This window comes from Embiotoca jacksoni, unplaced genomic scaffold (genome assembly GCF_022577435.1).
Source record: "Embiotoca jacksoni isolate LCO1_2020_lvr unplaced genomic scaffold, fEmbJac1.0.p SCAF_2, whole genome shotgun sequence".
Classification (NCBI taxonomy): domain Eukaryota; kingdom Metazoa; phylum Chordata; class Actinopteri; family Embiotocidae; genus Embiotoca; species Embiotoca jacksoni.
In genome coordinates this window covers 443720-460000 of record NW_027185340.1, presented here as the reverse complement: position 1 = coordinate 460000, position 16281 = coordinate 443720, and the positions used below count along the sequence as shown (strand labels likewise).

At 40.3% G+C, this 16281-nt stretch overlaps 1 protein-coding gene across 4 annotated transcripts in view; it reads left to right on the top strand.

Moving 5' to 3' along the window:
• The window catches only part of LOC138200816 (bromodomain adjacent to zinc finger domain protein 2B-like), a 50349-nt gene that overhangs the window by 19513 nt on the left and 14555 nt on the right, over nt 1–16281 (top strand). For 3 of the 4 annotated variants that reach the window (XM_069153720.1, XM_069153721.1, XM_069153719.1), the window contains exons 2-14: nt 7617–7778; nt 9395–9580; nt 9748–9879; nt 10048–10226; nt 10354–10563; nt 10963–11607; nt 12356–12402; nt 12497–12954; nt 13145–13429; nt 14204–14264; nt 15287–15395; nt 15554–15655; nt 15946–16156. In XM_069153720.1, the coding sequence (XP_069009821.1) occupies nt 7619–7778; nt 9395–9580; nt 9748–9879; nt 10048–10226; nt 10354–10563; nt 10963–11607; nt 12356–12402; nt 12497–12954; nt 13145–13429; nt 14204–14264; nt 15287–15395; nt 15554–15655; nt 15946–16156 (2785 nt within the window). In that variant the 5' untranslated portion in view covers nt 7617–7618. The remainder of the gene's footprint in view (nt 1–7616; nt 7779–9394; nt 9581–9747; nt 9880–10047; nt 10227–10353; nt 10564–10962; nt 11608–12355; nt 12403–12496; nt 12955–13144; nt 13430–14203; nt 14265–15286; nt 15396–15553; nt 15656–15945; nt 16157–16281) is intronic. The other variant, XM_069153722.1, reaches the window with a different exon arrangement.

Genomic DNA, 16281 nt, shown 5'->3' with positions numbered 1-16281 from the left:
TTTTGTGTTTGTGAGTTCATTTTGGACAGTCAGTGTGTGCACTGTGCACAGATGTTTGTTTGACTGTAACTAGCATCGGCTGCTTCAATAAAGCAGTGGACATATGGACCCTGTGTCACTAATACCTTGAAAGGGACACTCAGGATCTGTTTTATTGCTTCATATGGCACACTGCGGTCCCACTTCCCATTACGGTTGCCATGTGATTTATGCCGTGTTCCTCGGAGAGTGAGTAAAGAAAGCGGGGCTGGGGATGAAAATGCTGCAATAGCAATGTATACCTTGATCCTGGCTGCCTTATTATTTCATCTCGGACATTGACAGTGGGGAGTAATGGGTTAAACACTCTGTCAGGTCCCATGTTCTCCCAGATATAAATGTTGTATATTTGATCATCAGAAAAATGAGGTAATTGACATTGATGTGTTGAGCCTTAAAGACTGGCAGAACCTTGGACGTTTTATCCCCACTGTCTTTGTCATGACAGCCAGAATCACATCATTAGATTGCACCCCACCACCTAAAGTACTAACAGATTCTTGATTGATTACGAGTCACCTTGCATACAGACAGTTTTGATTTGCCATAATACAGTTCTGTAGCATGATCTATAAAATGTATTCCTGCAGTTGTTTGTCTAACAAGCAAATAAGAAAAAATCATAATGTCATGGGAACGTCTTCCTCTGCTGTAGAATCTGAAATAATAGGTGTCCTTTGCTCTGCAAACGCTCTGTATTTTATTTAGCAATTCAGGATGGTAAATAACCTTTGCACCAGCATTGTTCTCTCATGTTTAATTTGAAGCCGTGTTTCCTGTCAGATGATTGCACCTGATTTATATTCGAGCTGTTTTCTCCTGTTCACATGAATATCTCTCCCAATCCTATGATATTGAACTAAACTATACTTTAGAATTTCTGTAAGATTTTAGGTCCTTCTGCATTAACACATTGCTTTGTGCTAATCATTGAAGTTTCAAGGTAATGCACACAATGTTTTCAAAATAATGGCATTTTCATTTTACATATAAATACTGGTATTTGTTTTACTAATAACTGAAGTGAACAAGCTCCCATTGACAGTGATAACCTCTTAAGAAACATTGGCAAAGGAAACTGATGTTACCTGTAAACATTTTGCTGTTGCTGTAGTATTTTGAATCAAGTCCATTATATTGACCAAAAGACAGAAGTGTTTTCCTCTTTTGCTACTCAAATACATTATTGGATATCTAATCTGCGTTCTGCAAAATGTGCAAAAAAAATAAATCATCATTTTAAACATAGAAGGTCAAGGACATCTGCTTTTCGGGGCTTAAATATTTCACATAGTTGCAATTTTAGTATCACCACTAGTCAGCAATATGATTTCCTCTAAAAATCATAAAGAAACACATTACAATGACAGTCAGCAAAATATTATTATAAAATAATACAAAAATTCTTATTAACAATAAAAAAAAACAACCTCATCCAGTGGATACCAATTCCCCGTACCTTTACATTTTCAAAGCTAACAACAACAACAACAACTGATTAACAGTATCTGATTGAGAGATTCTTACAATTACCTTTCCCTTCCTCTCTCTCTCTCCTCCCCCTCTCCTCCTTCTTCTCTGTATGTGTCTAATTAAAAACTGCAGGCGCAGCTACACAGTTTATTACCAATGCTTGCTGTTGATGGGGCGTCAGTAGGCTGGAGCTTGGGGAACGTGTTCATGATGGATGTCAGACTGTGTAGAACACGTGGGACTCCTGTTTCCAGGCTCCACATCCCACCTCCAGATCATGAAAATGATCCACATGCAGACTGTGCTAACGTTGCTGCAAAGGACATTTCGAGAAACATTTGGCAGACGAAGGCCTCACTTCATTCATCAGAGTCAGTTTGCTACCTTAACAACAATTGCAGGATATTCAGTGCAACGCTCTATTTGTTTAAAGCAGTCGATATAAACAGACATTTTTTGGTGGGGAAGACTTCTTAAAAGATGTCTGTGGCCTGAAAAAGCGACAACAGAATTCTTACACTTTGTGTTTTGCAGGTATTTCTCAGGCAAAAGTGAATTATTATTGTGCCCACAGGTGGATGTCTGCTGGGCACACAGCATGAAAGTGTTCTTACAGCAGAGGTCAAAGATAGGATTACATAGATGCATAAAAGACTACAGCTGAGACAGGAGAATCAGGGATTAGATGGTGGTTAAAGATGTTCACTAACACATAGGGCTGCTATGGATCACATCTTGCGTGCCAGTGGGACAACTGTTGTAGTGTCTCAGAGCATGTCCAAGTGTAACCAACACTGTTTTGCCATCTGCTACCTAACCCCACCAGTCAGAGTTGTTGTTCAGTTGCTCCATAGACTACTTATTTACAACCCGCTTCCAGCGGCTTCATGTGAGCTTTTCATCCTCGATGACAGCCAGTTTTGCCCCAAACTTATGAACACGTCTGGAAAGCACATGGTTTCTTTTGTCTCCCAGCACGGTCATAAAAAAGAGGCCCTCACTGAAAAGAGCAAACCTGAGATGAATAATAAACCAGCTCTTAATGCAGAGTATTGATTGTCTAGCAAAGGGATGTTTTTTGTTTTAATCACTCTGTGCAGCTCCTCTCTCGACAGGATGCTTAATGTACTTCACCAACATCAATTGAAAGGACGTTGTGTTCTCGTGTGTAGAGATTCCAGAAAAGGATAAATGGAGTTGGGCGGTTGCGGAGGAGACCAGCGTCACAAAAGTTACTTTCCTCCGCTAAAATCATGTAATTATGATGGCATGCAGCTACAAGTCCAGAGAAAGACTGCCGGCATGAAAATATCACACGCTGATGTATTGTGACGTAATACTTTTGTTGCGTCTTACTTATGTTTGTTTTGTTGAGATATATTTAAGCACCATTTTGGACATGCAGACACTTTTTGTCCTTTTTGGGAACAAACTGCAAATTGCTGATGGAGGTGCTGTCTTGTATGTAAACTGTAGTTTCACCACAATAAATAAGCAGTACACTGTTTAGTTGCACACAATGTGTTAGTGTCTGTTTAAAAATGCTTCCATGGAAGCCAAGAAATGTTGTTCGAAAGTACTTAAAATTCCTCCCACTGCATCATCATCAAACACAGCACACCGTAGTTGGCCTTGACTGTATGAGTGATGTTGTGTGATACTGTAGTTTTCCCCCGATGCCGGTCAGCTTGAAGTTTCTTTCTTTAGCTGGTGGTATCGGTCAGACACAACACTTCATCACCTTCCAGGTAGAGTGGGAGTCAAGGCCAGGAACCATAACTTGTCTGTAGAAGACATGGGCAGAATGAACAACTGATTGAAACTGATTGGAGCATTGGATTTCAGATGAGCTGTGGGTGTACCCCTGAACTTGTTCTGTACCAAACTACTGCAATCCCACACACTCAATCTTCTGCCGTCCTCTGTCCATACAAGTCCGGCCTGCATTGACCTCATCCTGCACCTGTTGTGTGTGTAAACAGAAAAGCTTCATATTTATTGATTGACTTTTTATCAGCAAGTGACAACTGGGAGAGTGAATGGCTTTTTCTGAATTTGCTGTACTGCCGTCCACCACTGGGACGTTATCAGACAGTATGCTTTTAATATCCATTCATTTCCCCACCTCAGAAAATCACTGAGGTCAAAAAGGAATGGTGTTGTTGTTTTTTATGGTAGCTGAAAGAGCTAATTGTGTTAAGTGATGCTTGTGAGGTTTAGTGATCCAGCCGACTGTGCAACCATCCCGTAGAATCAATGAAGGAGATGTTAATGTCCGAAGAGGAGGATTTAACATCGTGATGTAATGCTTATTAACGGCACCAGCAATGCATGGCAATTAAAGTCAGGTCTTGACACATATGTTTTTGGTTTTTTTCTTCGCATCCTTTTTATTTTCATCAGTTTCATTACACATGGGTGCAGAACAAATAGAGGAGCCTTGATTAATGGATCTCTCTATCAGTCAGTAAACAGCGTTAAGGTGCTCTGATAAACTACCTCTTTCTGTCTCTGCTGCGTTTCTCACATCAGCAGAGAAGACCGTTAGAATAATGCTGATAATGCTGATGACCCTGGATTATTGTTGTTTGCATCAGCCATCTGTTATTGGGCAAGAACAATAAGAACAAGGAGGAACTGACAATGAAAAAATAAAATGCTTACATGTAGTCAGGACAACACTAGGTGATATATGCTCCTCGCATAAACAGACACGACAGGAAATAATAAATACAGGAAGTAGTTCTTTGCATTATTTTTTTTTTCTGTACAATTTCTTTCAGTTTTCAGTTGAAAATATTTAGTTTGATATTTTTGGAAATATGCTGACCAAGATTCAGACGACATTTATACCGGTCATATCTGTATGATAATAATGAAGCAACAATCAGCTGCTAATTATCTTCACGTAGCTTCCTGCAAAGACTGGAAACAAAGAAACCAGCCGAGCTCTGTTCAAAGCTAACGAAGTTCACCTCCAGCAGGTGTAAACCTTTATCTGAATTTGTTTGAAAGTAAAATGACGGTGCAGATTGGGGGTTGGGGTTATGTGACCACGGCGCGTTCACTAAACGGTTGCTTGGTTTATCAGTAAAAATAGATCATTTGATTAATCAAGATAATACTCTGTTGTTGACTTTAACAGCTATTTCTGTAAGTAAAAGCAAAAAAGAAAAGTTGGCCTTTTTTATTCTATCAGAATAGATAGACCCCAGTTGGATAATGAAATATGCAGAAAGACATGTAAGTGTTCACTTAATTTAAATCAGAGGTTTGATGAGCCCAGCTTTACAGCCAACTTTATAATTTTGGTATCCAAGGCGACATGTCTGCTTAGTTGGTCAGCTTTGCGTCTTCACAGCAGGGAGTTACTCTGTTTGTTCCTGGGGCTCATTCTGTTTGGAGTTTGATTGGTCTGCCTGTACTTGGAGACTCTAAAATAGTCTGTTGGTGTGAGCGTGGCCTGTGACGGACTGGCAGTAATATAGCAAAAGATTTCTCTACCATCTGTCCAAAGCAACCGTGCATGCTGGGACAAGCTCTAGGTACCCCGAGCCCTCGAGTACGAATATGCAGTGCACAAAGTATGTTTTCACTTCAACCCACTAAACATTATTTAATCGTTAGCCAATGTGTCTAGAAAACTTGTAACATTAATACCACTCCAAAAATATGTACAACAAATGTAAATATGTTTTCAGTCAGTCACGTGAGGAGGACTCGGAGACGAGCTGTGAAAGTTTGAGATGCATCATCGCAGCCTACGTTTAGGTGAAGCGTTTCAGGCCTCGTCTCATTAGAACCTCATCCTGTTGATAAGCACGTTGCTTCCTGGTTATCAGATAGTTTTGTGCAGAGATGATGAGCTGCGTTGTTTGTGGATTCATATTGTGAACATGACTATGATCCAGTCTTATGTGTTGCATGTGCCTCGGTTTGACTGATATCCAGCTGGTGTTTTGTATATTGTGTCCTGCACCTCTCACACTTATATTACATTAAGATGGTGTGCATATATCTATCAAATTTATTTAAAATGTTATAAAACATTCAGCATGGTGTACTTGCTGCCTCTGTGCTTTTTATCATTTATTACTCATAAATTCAGGCTTATTTGCTTGTTAAACCCATTTTAATTTCTTGCAACGAATTGAGGAAAGGCTTTAAAAATACTGCAGAACGGTCTGTCTCTCTTGAGCAGTTCTACTTTTTGTTGTTGTTGTTTACAATGTTAGATTAAGTCACCTGTAAATCCATTTCTAAGATCCCTGAAGGGAAGACTACCAAACACACCAATTTGCGGATGTGATATTTATAGAAATATCAGTTTAATTATGCACCAGAAAGAATGTTTCTTGTAAAAGATTAGGTGTACAACATTTTATTGTAAAACAAAGAAGAAAATTAACAATACAATGTAGTGTCCAAAAGATGTTAGTGACGTTTATCTTTAATCTCTGTCAATCTTTGTGGCAGCGTTGTAAATTTTATTTTATTTAGATCATAGATTTGTAACTGACAAACATGTTTTTTAATAAGCATTCTGGACAACTTGGAATGAAAAGGAGAGTGTGATGTAGGAAGGTCAAACTGATGACAAATGTTATTTTTTCAATGATGCTTTATGAATATGAAAGCACCTTTGTTCTGCACAAACTCCCACTCACACCGCTGCAGGAGAGGACTTCCAGTGAAGCATGGCCGCAGCTTTCGTGTCATTTATGTCTCATCAGTGCTGTTCCTGGTGAGGGATGATACTTGATATTCAGAGGGTTGCTTTGTCTCCTCAAATTAATCAGATGCGCCTGTTTTTCTTGTGCAGGAGAGAATCACCAGGGAGATCGAGACATTTTCGGTGTAATGTAAAATACCGTAACAAAGGCAGGCTGTAAAACACAATCTGGAAGCATGCGTTAAAAGGGTTTTTTATGGAATATCCGGGAGACGATGTGCTAATGAAAGAGTACAGTAAAATCTCTGTGGCGTGATTTGGATGATGGGCAGAATAACAGTGGTCTGAGAGTCATTACAGAAAATGGTGGAGACTATCACACCTCCCATTTATTCATCTGTACGGGCTTACTATAAATGTTGTGGACCAAAAAAATGGAAATTGTATTTCTCGGAGGCTGAAGACTGCATTTTCTGTTTGGGCTTACTACCTCATTAAGTGATCACAGCTGATGTGGCAGCAGTTTCACATTAAAGAGATGTGAAGACCTTTTGATATGAATGACTTGTCACAAACACAGAACTTTACTTGCAACGTCGATGTGCAAGTGTCTGCTGTCTGAATGTTGTTTTGGCTTTGTTTAAGTGTGTGTGTGTGTGTGTGTGTGTGTGTGTGTGTGTGTGTGTGTGTGTGTGTGTGTGTGTGTGTGTGTGTGTGTGTGTGTCTGTGTCTGTCTTCAACTCTCTATTTGCATTTTTGTAGATAATAAGGAAACTGAATACAAAACACTAATAAAACAATCATACTGATGCAATGAACTATGCTGCCTTGTAATACATTACATCAGGCAATACTTCTCAAACATGTATAACATAACCTTTAAAGTACACTAGTATTATTATATTATTGACAATGCACCAGTGTACAGTGATTATATTTAATAAGATCAGTGTTTACTCTGTAAAAACAGGAAATTTGTAAAAATCTGATTTTCCCAGATGCCAAGAAGACATCCTCATTATGCTTGTACCAAAATATATTTATTTTACATTAATAGAAATTTGAGAAATCAGCTATAATTCATATTTAAGAAGCTAAGACCTCAAAAGTTATTTTTTTTTTGTCTCAATGAATGACGAACAATATTTATAGTAATTATCAAACTGGTGAAAAAAATATTATAGTAGTGCTAATCATACCACTATCACAGCACCTCTCAAAGTCAATTAACAATAGCATAAATATACTATCAGCCAGCCTGAATAGTGGACAATGTGTTGCCTTCACAAATATTGTGGTGATTCCCTCAGTAGTTAATGTGATGCGGTTATTCAGATGTGTATCAGAAGGAGTCTCAGTGGGATGTGAAGTTTTTCTCCCCTTATTTTTCCTTCTTTGCATTTTTAAGTGTTGACTGAATTGCGTTTGACAGATATGGAGCCTGGAGAGCGGCTGGCATCCCCATCCCCAGCCCCATCCTCCCTTCACATGGCCTCCTCTTCAACCAGCTCCTCCCCTGCTCCACCACAGACTCTCCCCAACAAGTACAGTCCAGCTCCGAGTCCCGACGGCAGCTCCCCTTTCACCACCTGTGGTACGTACACAAACACAAACGCAACAGAGTTACTGAAATGTGCACAAAGTCACAGCAGAAGATCAATGTGCCTCAAAGCTAACTGCTTTTATGAATTATTTATTTTGCAGTCAGTATGTTTAATCATTACACCCACATTTCAGACTAAGTTGAATTTTTTTGATAGTATGAAGTTCAAGCATGCAGTGCAGCATTGACTCACCCACAAAACAGCCTTCAATTTAATAGCTATTAATAAAGGTAACCGTATCCATCATTCTGACTGACTTCCAAAAGTCCACAATTTAATTGCACTTCCACATCAACCTTTGAAGAGACAAATCTATTTAGAGGAGACATCCAACTAAATTCTCTGGAAACACAGAAAATAATATTTTACAATACAAAAAGAGGCTGAAGACAATTTCCTGCAGTCTTAACATGTTACAGACAATTTTGATAGGACTTAAAAGGCTGTAGAATTAATGACTGCCAACAATTAGAAAGCTGTGCATGCCCTTGTGGATTTCTTTTGACAACCTTTAGCTCTGCTTTATCTTCTGTGATTTGACACGTCTGTCAGGCTCACACTGCGCATGCAGCCACCAACATCTCTTGTTTTCTCTGAATACTAATTGTGGCCGAGGCCATTATGCATTGAGCAGCGGTGATGCATAAACTGTCAGATTACCCCTGACCACAAAATAATGTGCAAATTTACATACCATGGTTTGTAATTATTTTTTTCCTTTATGATAAGATGCCCTAAAAAGTAGTGTTTTTTTGTTGTTGTCGTGCTATCACAATGAAGAACACAGACATTCTCATGAATTATTCATTTTTCACATCCCCGTACTAAACGTGCACAGAAATTTCCCAGATAATTTATTTTGGACTGCACGCTAAATGCTGAAAGCACATCGGCACCTCTGTAGTCACATCGCTCCTATGAATATCAAGTAAATTGAGTTCTTTCAAAGATTTCTTATCCCCTTTGGGAAGCAGAAAACGGATATCACATGCCCACTGATGGCAACACTCCTTTGAACAGAATTACGCTCAACCTTTCATACGTTTGCATGTCTTCTAACGGCTTTCACAGGAGCTTATCCAGCAAACTTTTTTTCATGCTGCATCTCCTGTTGTATTTTTAAAGAGCAAGAACAAGTATTTAATTCTACATTGTTGTCTATGAACAGCATAACTAAAGGTTAGAAAGAATTCAGTGAAATATTTCAAATGTTTTATTGCCTCTAAAGCAGGTCTAATTACAGTATATAAAACTAAGGCTAAAGACTTGCTTTTCACTGGAATTATTTATTTATATCTCTATTTTATTTGTGATTTTTTTTTTTTTTTACTGTGTAGCTGTGTGCATTGTCTCTACATTATCTTTAACTGTGAAGCATTTTCTTTTGCCTGATCCTGAAAAGGGCTATATAAATAAACTTTACTTAATAATTCATGAGAGAGGTAGCGATGAATTATTAATCCAGGAAATGTCAAATACATTGTTGCGCAAAGTGCTATCCATGTTTGTAAATGGACAAATAGATTGTCTCAACAGCAACATTGATGGACTGATAATTAGATTGATTGATTATAGCATCTTCAAGGCTCTGTCCTTTGTCCTCCAGGTCATTCGCTGCAGATGACGGGGGATGAACGTTTAAATATGTCTGGCAGCTTCAATGGTTTGAACTTGATCAGTCGTCCTGCTTTTGGGCTGTACGCATCAGGTTCAGGCCCTTCTGAGTTTGGGGGTTTAGGAAGTCTTGGTCTGTCTGCCTTGGCTGCTCACTCACAGTTTGGTACATTTCCAGGTAAGGAATCTCAAGGAGCATTTTTGGTGAATCCCTTATTTTGATGGGGAAATTAAATGTGAAACTTCACACCATCAGAAAGATTATTGACAGATTGGATTCTCTGCATGTTTTGATTCGGTAGCAATTCATGCCTAACTGTACAGAATTTGCGTTCTCCCACTCAGATTGGTGGCGGCCATCTGAAGCCCATACCAGAGGAGCGGCAGCCTTCTTTCCCCCTCTCCTCGGTCTGCATCCTGTATTTGTATCATCCTTCAAGAGCCATGATCCCATTGATTTACAATCACATACCTCAGGTAAACCACATTTTTGTGTGCTGTGAGGCAATTACAAAGAGATGTCAATGAAAGATAAACTAACAAGCAGCCTTTTTTCTGCTGTTGTCTGTTCTATTGTCTTCTTAATGTGTTTGAGTCATACTGCTTGTTCTCATGAGATCCATCTAAAGAAATATACAATGCCAGTTTCTGTAGGTGTGAAGGGAACAGTGAATGGTAGGAGTGCTTCCTCTCCTACTGGGAAGTCTGCAGTGACCACCAGTTCATTTCCAGCAAAGGGAAATGTGGAGAGAACTCAAGCCAACAGTAGTCAAAAGAGCAGCCATGAGACTCTACATCAGAAGACCACTCAAAAAACTAACAAGGTTCATATTCAGTGTTTGTTAAAAGCACAATCTATTCCATGAAATCTCCCTTTACTGTTGTGTTTACGGCACCTTTTCACATGTTTTACTTAATCAAGAAATGTGGACTTTTATTATTACGATTAAGAAACCCAACAAAAGACCACAAGAGACGTCCAGCATGAGTGGCAGCCAATCAGGATCCATGTCAGAAAGCTCCAGTGATGGTGATGAAAGCAGTAGTGATCCTGATGACATGGAGGAGGATGATGAGGACAATGACGATGAGGATGATCAGAGCAGTGACAGTAAGGACTCTGATTCTGAACATGAGAGTCCAGTTAAAAGGAAAGTCAAAGTAAGTATGACTATCTTAAATTGCCATTGTTCATGTTTTAAGAAATTCAGCAGAAGATTCAGAAGACCTTTTTCTATTGATAACATTTTTTAAATCTTTGAAAAAAGCAGATTTTCTTTTTTTGGTTTCTTTTCAGAATAATGTAGGAAGCCATATATCTTAGTTAATGACAGAATCAAGGCAAAAGCTTCCGGTAAAATAAGTTATTTAGTATGTGACAGATTTGTGAATGGGTTTAAACTGCTCTCCCTTAAGTAAATGTTAGTTAGTTTGTCAAAGGCAGCTTTAGTGGTGGGTGGCAAACTGGATGTATGTGCTAACTGACAGAACTGCCACCATGAGGCTCGCTCAGCTGGAGCTGACATGCTGTCTTCTTGTTTTCCTCATCCTCCTACTCAGCGGCTGACACACAACACTTCTGAGAGTAAGAAGAAGAGACCTCGCTCTACTGATGGAAACACAACTCAAGACAGTCATTGTGACAGTGTTCCTTTGACTTCCTCTTATCAAATCCAGTCCTATCCTCATCCCGCTGGCCTGCTGCAGTCCACTGCACTGCTTCTCCAGAGCTCCAGGACCGCCGAGGACGAAGGCCAGCAGCACATCAGTGTTATACAGGCCACAGGCCTGGCAGTCAGCAACAGTCCCTTAGCACAGTCCCACAGGGAGGCTTGTCCTCTGCCCTCCAGGTCTTCACCCAACCCCTTCTCCTTCTCCAACTCATCCAAACACTTCCGCAACTTACCTTTGCCAAAGCACTACACTCCTTTGACCTCACCAAAACATGGCTCTCCTAAACCTCTCGCCCTCTGTTCCCCTAAGAAACCCCTCTCCTTACCTAAACCCTCACCTCTTTGTTCTCTCAAACCTCTTCCCCTCTCTTCACCCAAACCACCAACACTGTTAGCCTCAAAGAAGCCCTCACATAAACCCACATTTTTGATTCCCTCCAGCCTGCACACGCAGCCTGTTGATAGCATGAAGGAGAGCAGAAACCTTCCAGATGGAAGATCATTACATCTCAACACATTTAAACTGAAGCAGGTGAGTTAACGTTTTCTTCACACTGATGCATGAGTGTTGCTGCTTTCCCCTCAATTCTACCTGAGGTACAAAAGGTAGATTAGTGCAATGAAGCCTAAAAGTATTTTTCATCTTCTTACATAGGCACACTCTTGTTTTTATTTATTGTCCATCACTGGTTGTCATAAAATAAATAAAGATCATTGTTTTCCTTAACAACAGAAAGTGAATGCACTATTATCAGGCCTTTCATTATATTTCATGAGTGTCTGACCACTGCATGACTAGAAGTGACAATGTGTTTAGCTCTGCTGAGAATACTTCACATAACTGACAAGCAATTAGCTCTGTTATGCTTTGGGATGTTTGTTATCAAGCGCGAGAAATTAGCCTCTTTTAGAGGAGTCAGTCACTCTTCTGAGAAGGAGGGAAACATGTAGAAATCTGTAACAAGAGGGTTTAGATTCATATGATGGTTGTACATTAAATTCAGCCTTTTGATTGCCAGAGTTTAACAATAGCAACAAATACAGGATGACAGCTAACGTCTCATGATGGCACTAAGGCAAACTATTTAGAAAATATTTTTTCATAGCAGCCTGATTTTCTTCATTGTTGTTGACAGGCTTGAGACTGCTTTTTATTGTCATTGTCACTTATTACACCTTAAATTCTTTCAGTTACAGCCCACAGTAATGTAATGTGAGTGACAGTTTGTGTAATTACTTCCTTCTTTGTTTTCCTTTCTTTTTAATCTTTATTTATGAAGGATTCTACGACGCAGGCTTTCTCTCTGAGTCCTCAGAGCCAAAACTGGTATGAAGTCACATTTCAGCCTTCTTGTCATCATTGCTGACACCTCCTACAAATTCATCAGATAGAATGACCTCCCTATGTCTCTCCCTATCAGCAATGACAGCAACCTGTTGCCCAACCTGCTCCCTAATGGAGCCATCCACAGTGCGGTTCAAGAGGCCCCTTTGGCCCTCATCACGAAGCCCCGCAGCCAGAGCAGCATCCTCAACAGCAAGCCACTCTTAGCAGCGACCAACCCTCTTTACCCCATGCCTATAAACTTGAGCACTGGAGCAAAGGACATGTCGGCCAGCTCTTCTTCCTCACTTAAATGCTCTGCCTCATCGGGACTTACTCCCAGATCGAGGAAGACTAACTCTACCAAGTTTCTTCATGCAGGAAAGAGCCTCGGTAAAACCAGCTCGTCCTGTCACCCTGTAGACCTGGTCAGAGGCAGCGAGTCTGACATTCACAGTAGCAAAGACTCCGACGACTCTTTAGGAGATGATTACGATGATGATGACGACGATGAAGATGATATTGAAGATGAAGATTCTGGCAGTAGCCTTTCAGGTTAGATTAACTACTCTTTTATTGAATAAATATGCCATTGATAACATGCTATGGCTGATAGAAGCTGTGGAGGATGAGGTTTCTTTGAGAAATTAGCAGTGCTCTGTATGGTTGGGATGGGCAAGGAATATTAATTAGGACATAATTCCACTCTCTCTGTCTCTCTGTGGCACATTGGAATCCCCTGCAGAGTTGGAGAGCATACTGGAGAGCGACTCTGATGGCTCTGAGGATGATACCAAGGAGTGCCTCGAGACAGAAGCAGAAAGCGATGCAGAGAGGACTCCTCGTAAACTCACTGAAGCATCGTTGTCCACTCACAAGTCGCCCTCCAACCTTTCAGCCAACGGCTCTCTGCTTAACCTGCAGATTACAGAGCCTCCAACTCTACCTGGTAGTTTACTCTCCAGCAGCAGCAGGGCATTAAGTACACACAGCACCCCGTCCCCATCCTACACATATGCAACAATGCCAGGTAACAAATCTGTTTTATGAAAAACAAAATATATCGATAACACGGCCGCAATTAAGATTTAATTTGATACTTTGATCTATGATCCAGGCATTAGGAAAGTATTATTCACTGAGACAGTACAGCAGAATCATTATATAAGTCAGCCTTTTCCTCCCACCTCTATCTGTGGAAAAGTAGATTTAAATATTCCAGCTGAAAACATAAATTTGCAGCATATTTCTCCATAGATCTTTGTTAAAACAAGCTCTCTGCAGGATATTGGTAGCATCATAGTTTGGGTTATACCCAGCAGCTTTTGTTTTAATAACCCAGCCAGATGCTTTATGTGATAGTGGATGACTCAGTGTTTTGTACTACTAATAGAGGTGCATTATTACTTGCCACTATTGGAAATATTAATTTCTTGTTCCATTTAGTCCTCCTATGCAGTAATAAAAGAATCATGCCACGGCTGCATGTCATGAATTACTGTCGATGATCTTAAAGAAACACTTAAACAGCTGTGCGATTTGTTCCTGTACAAGCTCCATTTCTGTTTCACACATTTCAGCAAAACATCTGAATATTGTTTGTCTAATATTTGGTGGTCATTTACATTATGTATTGCAGTTTCATACTATTAACAATTATCCACAACAGGTACCAAACATGTCTCTTTTTACAGGAGCTTTTTCACTTTGCTTTGTGTTGTCCTGTGAGAATGGCAGATTTGTGGATTTGCCCAGGTCCCACTGAAGGTTAAAAAAATGCTGAGTCATTTCTCCTGTTTTCTAGGATCAGGAAAGAGGAGGAGGGTAACAGATGAGAGAGTTCTGCGATTGCCTCTGGAGTTTGGGTGAGATATTGTGCCCGCACTTTATATTAAAAGAAACAGATAAGGGTTTGATAGTGTGACCGTGTGCCGTTTGTTTTCGCTGTCATGCTTGCTGTATTGTTGGTGTTTAGGCAGTTGGTGGTAAAGTAAAATGTCAGCTTACTCAAGGCTGAAAAGTGACTTTTGCAAAAAACATCACCTGCAGCTAACTTTTCTTTGTTTAGCAGTCTAAGACACATGTTCACCTGGATCAAGTGTGATCACATCTGCAGGTTTGATTCCTACAACAGACAATTATTTTAGCTTTCTTAAACTTCCGTGTAGATGCATTATTCAGTGAGAATAAGGAGTACGAAAACACTCACTCTATCAACTAATCATTGTATTCTTTGGCATGTCATTTGTCCAGTTCTCCGTAAAAATGTCTGACTGTTGTGTTAATATGAAGCTGGACATAAAAGCTGCAACCGTGCTTAGACAGTTGTCCCAGCGGTAAATACTGTAGATGTTAACAAAAAAGCACGGTGAGAGTTCCTGATTTGAGTGCAGTGACATCTTTATGAAGAGCTGAGTAGGAGCAGACCACAAAAAACATCCTTGCCTTCCTTTTAGGGGACTTCTTGAGTATTCGGTCATAGTGGGCAGGAAATTAAATGAGGCCCAGCAGTTCAACACAAGGGGTTAATTGCATCCAGCCTCAACACAGACATGCAACATTAGCAGCTCCCTGCCCACAAATTCTGCAGCCTCCAAGGAGAGCAGCCTTTCATCTTCCAGGGATGTTTCTCATCACAGGGTTCACAGGAAGCACAGGCTACACGGCTGTATTTCAGCCTCTGCTCTGTCTGGGAAACCAGCCCACACGTCTCTTCTGTGAGCCGCAGCTGCTCTCCAGCGGAGCTCATGGGAAGTGAGGGGTTGTCCCACATGGTCCATGACTATCAGGGGGTCTGATTACACTGGATAACAAGGCCACAGACTACACAGTAAACAGCAGTTTCATGTTAACTATATTGCATGTTGTTTTCAATTTCTTTGTCCAGGTGGCAGAGACAGACGCGCATCAGGACAGTGGCTGGTCGTCTGCAGGGGGAGGTGGCTTACTTTGCCCCATGTGGGAAGAAGCTGCGTCAGTATCCTGATGTAATGAAGGTAAAACAGCAATGTGTAGTTTACTTTGTGTAAAGTAGCTTTAAAGCTTTGAATGATTGCACACGCTAATTGTACGAGTGAAGCATCATATAATTACTTCTTTGGCTGAAGGTTCCTACCTGTGCTTTAATTAGTGTGCTTTATTCTTTTGTCTGCAGTACTTAGTCAGGAATGGGATAACTGAAATCTCGCGGGACAACTTCAGCTTTAGTACAAAAATTAAAGTTGGTGACTTCTACGAAGCCAGAGACGGACCAGAGGTAAATGTTGTTTCTCATGACCTCAAACACAACTGTTGTCATGTGGACCATCATCATAGTTTCAATATTATCTGCAATTCAGTTTAGGATGTGGACACTGATCTGCAGAATATCTCAATTAATCATAGATGGGAAATTTATAGGAAATATAAATGTAACATATATTTAAATCTGTTGCGCTGCTAGAAGTTACAATGCCTAAACGTATTTCTTTTTAAAACACTGTCAGAGACCAAAGCTAAGTTATCAGTGTGTTTTAATCTGTATTGTGTCTATTTAAAATGACCCAGGGTCTACAGTGGGTCTTGCTGGCTGAGGATGAGATTGCTCCCAGCATCATAGCGATGGATGGACGGCGCGGCCGTCGCTCAAAATTCGAGCACCGGCCGACAGTTGATGGCATTGGGGCCAGACAATGGAAGTCTCACCCTCTAAATGTTGGTGAAAATAACTTCCAAGATATCAGTGATGCCAAGTTGCTCCGTAAACTGGAGGCTCAAGGTCAGTTTCCATCGTAGAGATGTTTCCTGTGAAAGATTAAACAGCATAAAACACCAGCAGCTATTGGCCTTATGTTGCACATGTTGATGCACGTTGTGCTTTTTTGCATTTATTTTTAAATAACG